Raw genomic sequence first — 2,373 nt, 5'->3', positions numbered from 1 at the left:
CCAAAGCGCCGCAGGAACCTGTAGGGCCAGTCGTACAAAAGGGCACGCGGCTCAGGGCCCCCCCACAGCTCCAGGGCACCCTTTCCAATCCGGAGGGTGTAGGCCCCCCGGAGCCGGCACCTCTCACTGGCCTCCGTGGGTCTCATGGTCACAGCAAACTCCTTGCAGGGGGCCCCTGGGGAGGAGGGGAGAGAAGTGTTAAAGGGGGGCACTGCCCGGCTCTCAGGGAGCAACCAGGGGTCATAGAAGAGTGGCATTCCCTCCCCATGACCTGCTCTGTGCCAGGTCACACTCCCCCAAATGCCAGGTACCGCCCCCGACCCCAGCAGGCACCCTGCCCCAGCCACATGCACCCCAACCTCGTGCCCACATCCTTCCGACCTGTTGCCAGAGCCACAGCCTTGTCTTTTCTGTCTCATCTCTCTCCCCCCAACCCAGCCGCCCCCATCCCTACCGTCTCAGCTGCAGGTGCACCTGGCCCTGCCCTCCCAGCTCTCAGCCTCCTCACCCACTGCCCATGCCACCGTGCCCTCTGCGGGGTGGAGACTGGATGCCCTGTATCCTGCTCCTCCCGCCCACACCCCCCACCCAGAGGACCAGACAGATCGCAAGAGGGGGGAGGGGTGCCTTGTCAGCAGAAGCCTCCCACAGGACACCTTCAAGCCACAGAAAGAAAGCCTTTCTTATTTTCCAGAACTTGCTCAGGTCCTAACAACAGAGGGTTCAAGAGCAGCACCTTCCGTGGACCCCTCGGCCCTGCCCTCTCCCACCAGCAGGGCCCGGGCAAGCGGGAGGGAACCCGCGGTGAAGGGCTGGCAGTCTAGGCAGCCAGGCTCCTCCACCTTGGCCAGGCCCGGAAGCGATGCGGAGAGGCTGATAGGGGGGCTGGCCGGGCTGGGGACAACCACAAGCAGGAAGACGCGCCTGCTGGCCCACACCTCCTCCCACCACGCCCTGGGAGGGCAGGCAGCCCCCTCACCTGTGGTCGTGCTGCTGTACAGCTCATTCTCCTCCATGCAGGGCCCGCTGCCCTTCCCCTCCGGCCCCGGCAGCTCCTTCCGCTGGCCCTGGGGAACAGGCCGGGTCTCGCCATGTCACCAAGCCCAAGCCCCACCTCTGGCCCAGGCTGTCTTTCAGGACACGCTCAGCCTGCTGCCCCATCTGCATTCTGGATTGGGGTCACCGCACCAAGGCCCTGCCCCCAACATCCTGGCCTTGGCTCTTACAACTCCTGCCCACCCCTGGCCCCTTCTGCACCCCTGGAGAGCTCACCGGGAAGGCTAGGAGGCAGATGGCCTGCATCCAGTTGCTACGTTCGGCAGTGGGGGCCGCCAGCAGGTACAGGCGCTCCTTGGTCTCCAGGAAGAAGGTGCTGGTGTCCCTGGGGCTGCTGGCCTCCCCGCTGGCCTCCGCCACCCGCAGACAGTCACTGAGGCGGATCACCCTCCGGGCAGCCTCTCCCCGGCGCGGCTTCTCCGGGCCCTCCTGGAGCTCCAGCCGGGCCAAGGCGCAGCCCGACTGTCCATACAGCACAGCCCCGAACCGGCGCCATTTCTGAGCCCAGATGCATGGCAGGGAGGTGCCGAAATGGAGCCAACCAGAGATGGAGAGATGGTGACCAAAGGGGAGTGGAGGATCTATGGGAAGGGGTTGGGGCAGCAACTTGGGGCCCAGGAGACCCAAGGAAGCAAGCCAGGGCCTGAGGAATTAGAAAGCACTGGAACTGGGGATCCACCACCAGCCACCAGGAAGACGCCGGAGATGACAGCAGAGAGAGAGTCGGAGGCAGGAAAAGCACAGTGAAGGTGGACTTCTGGGCGGCCAGGCGGGCCGACCCAGGAGATCCACATGGAAGAGGGGAAAGCTTGTGAGTCGCTGATGCCCAGGAGGGAGGGGGGCAGCGCCAGGGCCCAGACTGCAGACCAGCATCTCACTCTGTAGAAGGCCTTCGCTCCAGGAACTTCAGGCGACCCTCCGAATCTTCCCACCTCATCTCTTGCCAGGATGGACAGAAAGGGAGGGCAGGAGAGAGAGAGAAGGGGAAGGAGGGAAGAGGAGAGGAGAAGAGAGGAGAGGAGAGGAGAGGAGAGGGGAGCCCTGTGTGGATCAGCTGAGGGAAGAGGACTTCCTCATTTAAGGAGGCCAAAGAAGGAGAAGGAGGTTGCACACACTGGGGCTCTGCTCAAGCTTAACACCAGCCAAACCTACCCCAGTGGGGCAGAGAAGAAGGAACCACCACTGCAATCCTGCCTTATCCTCTCCGCTGTTTCTTCCATTCCCTTCCAAGGTGTCCCCGTGAGAAGCCACCACAGAGCAAGAGAGGCAAGAGAGGGAGCTAGAGCCTTCCTTTACCCGCCACCCCCCCACCACAGC

The 2,373-nt window shown here is 63.8% G+C and overlaps 1 protein-coding gene across 1 annotated transcript in view; it reads right to left on the bottom strand.

The window, feature by feature from the left end:
- The window catches only part of DOK2 (docking protein 2, 56kDa), a 12,714-nt gene that overhangs the window by 9,607 nt on the left and 734 nt on the right, over window positions 1-2,373 (bottom strand). Inside the window, exons 2-4 of the mRNA XM_014538319.1 lie at window positions 1,273-1,554; window positions 980-1,067; window positions 1-175 (exon numbers count right to left, since the gene is read on the bottom strand). Of these exons, the coding sequence (XP_014393805.1) occupies window positions 1-175; window positions 980-1,067; window positions 1,273-1,554 (545 nt within the window). The remainder of the gene's footprint in view (window positions 176-979; window positions 1,068-1,272; window positions 1,555-2,373) is intronic.

The sequence above is a fragment of the Myotis brandtii genome, unplaced genomic scaffold (assembly GCF_000412655.1).
Source record: "Myotis brandtii unplaced genomic scaffold, ASM41265v1 scaffold19, whole genome shotgun sequence".
NCBI lineage: Eukaryota > Metazoa > Chordata > Mammalia > Chiroptera > Vespertilionidae > Myotis > Myotis brandtii.
This window is presented reverse-complemented; position numbering and strand designations above follow the sequence as displayed.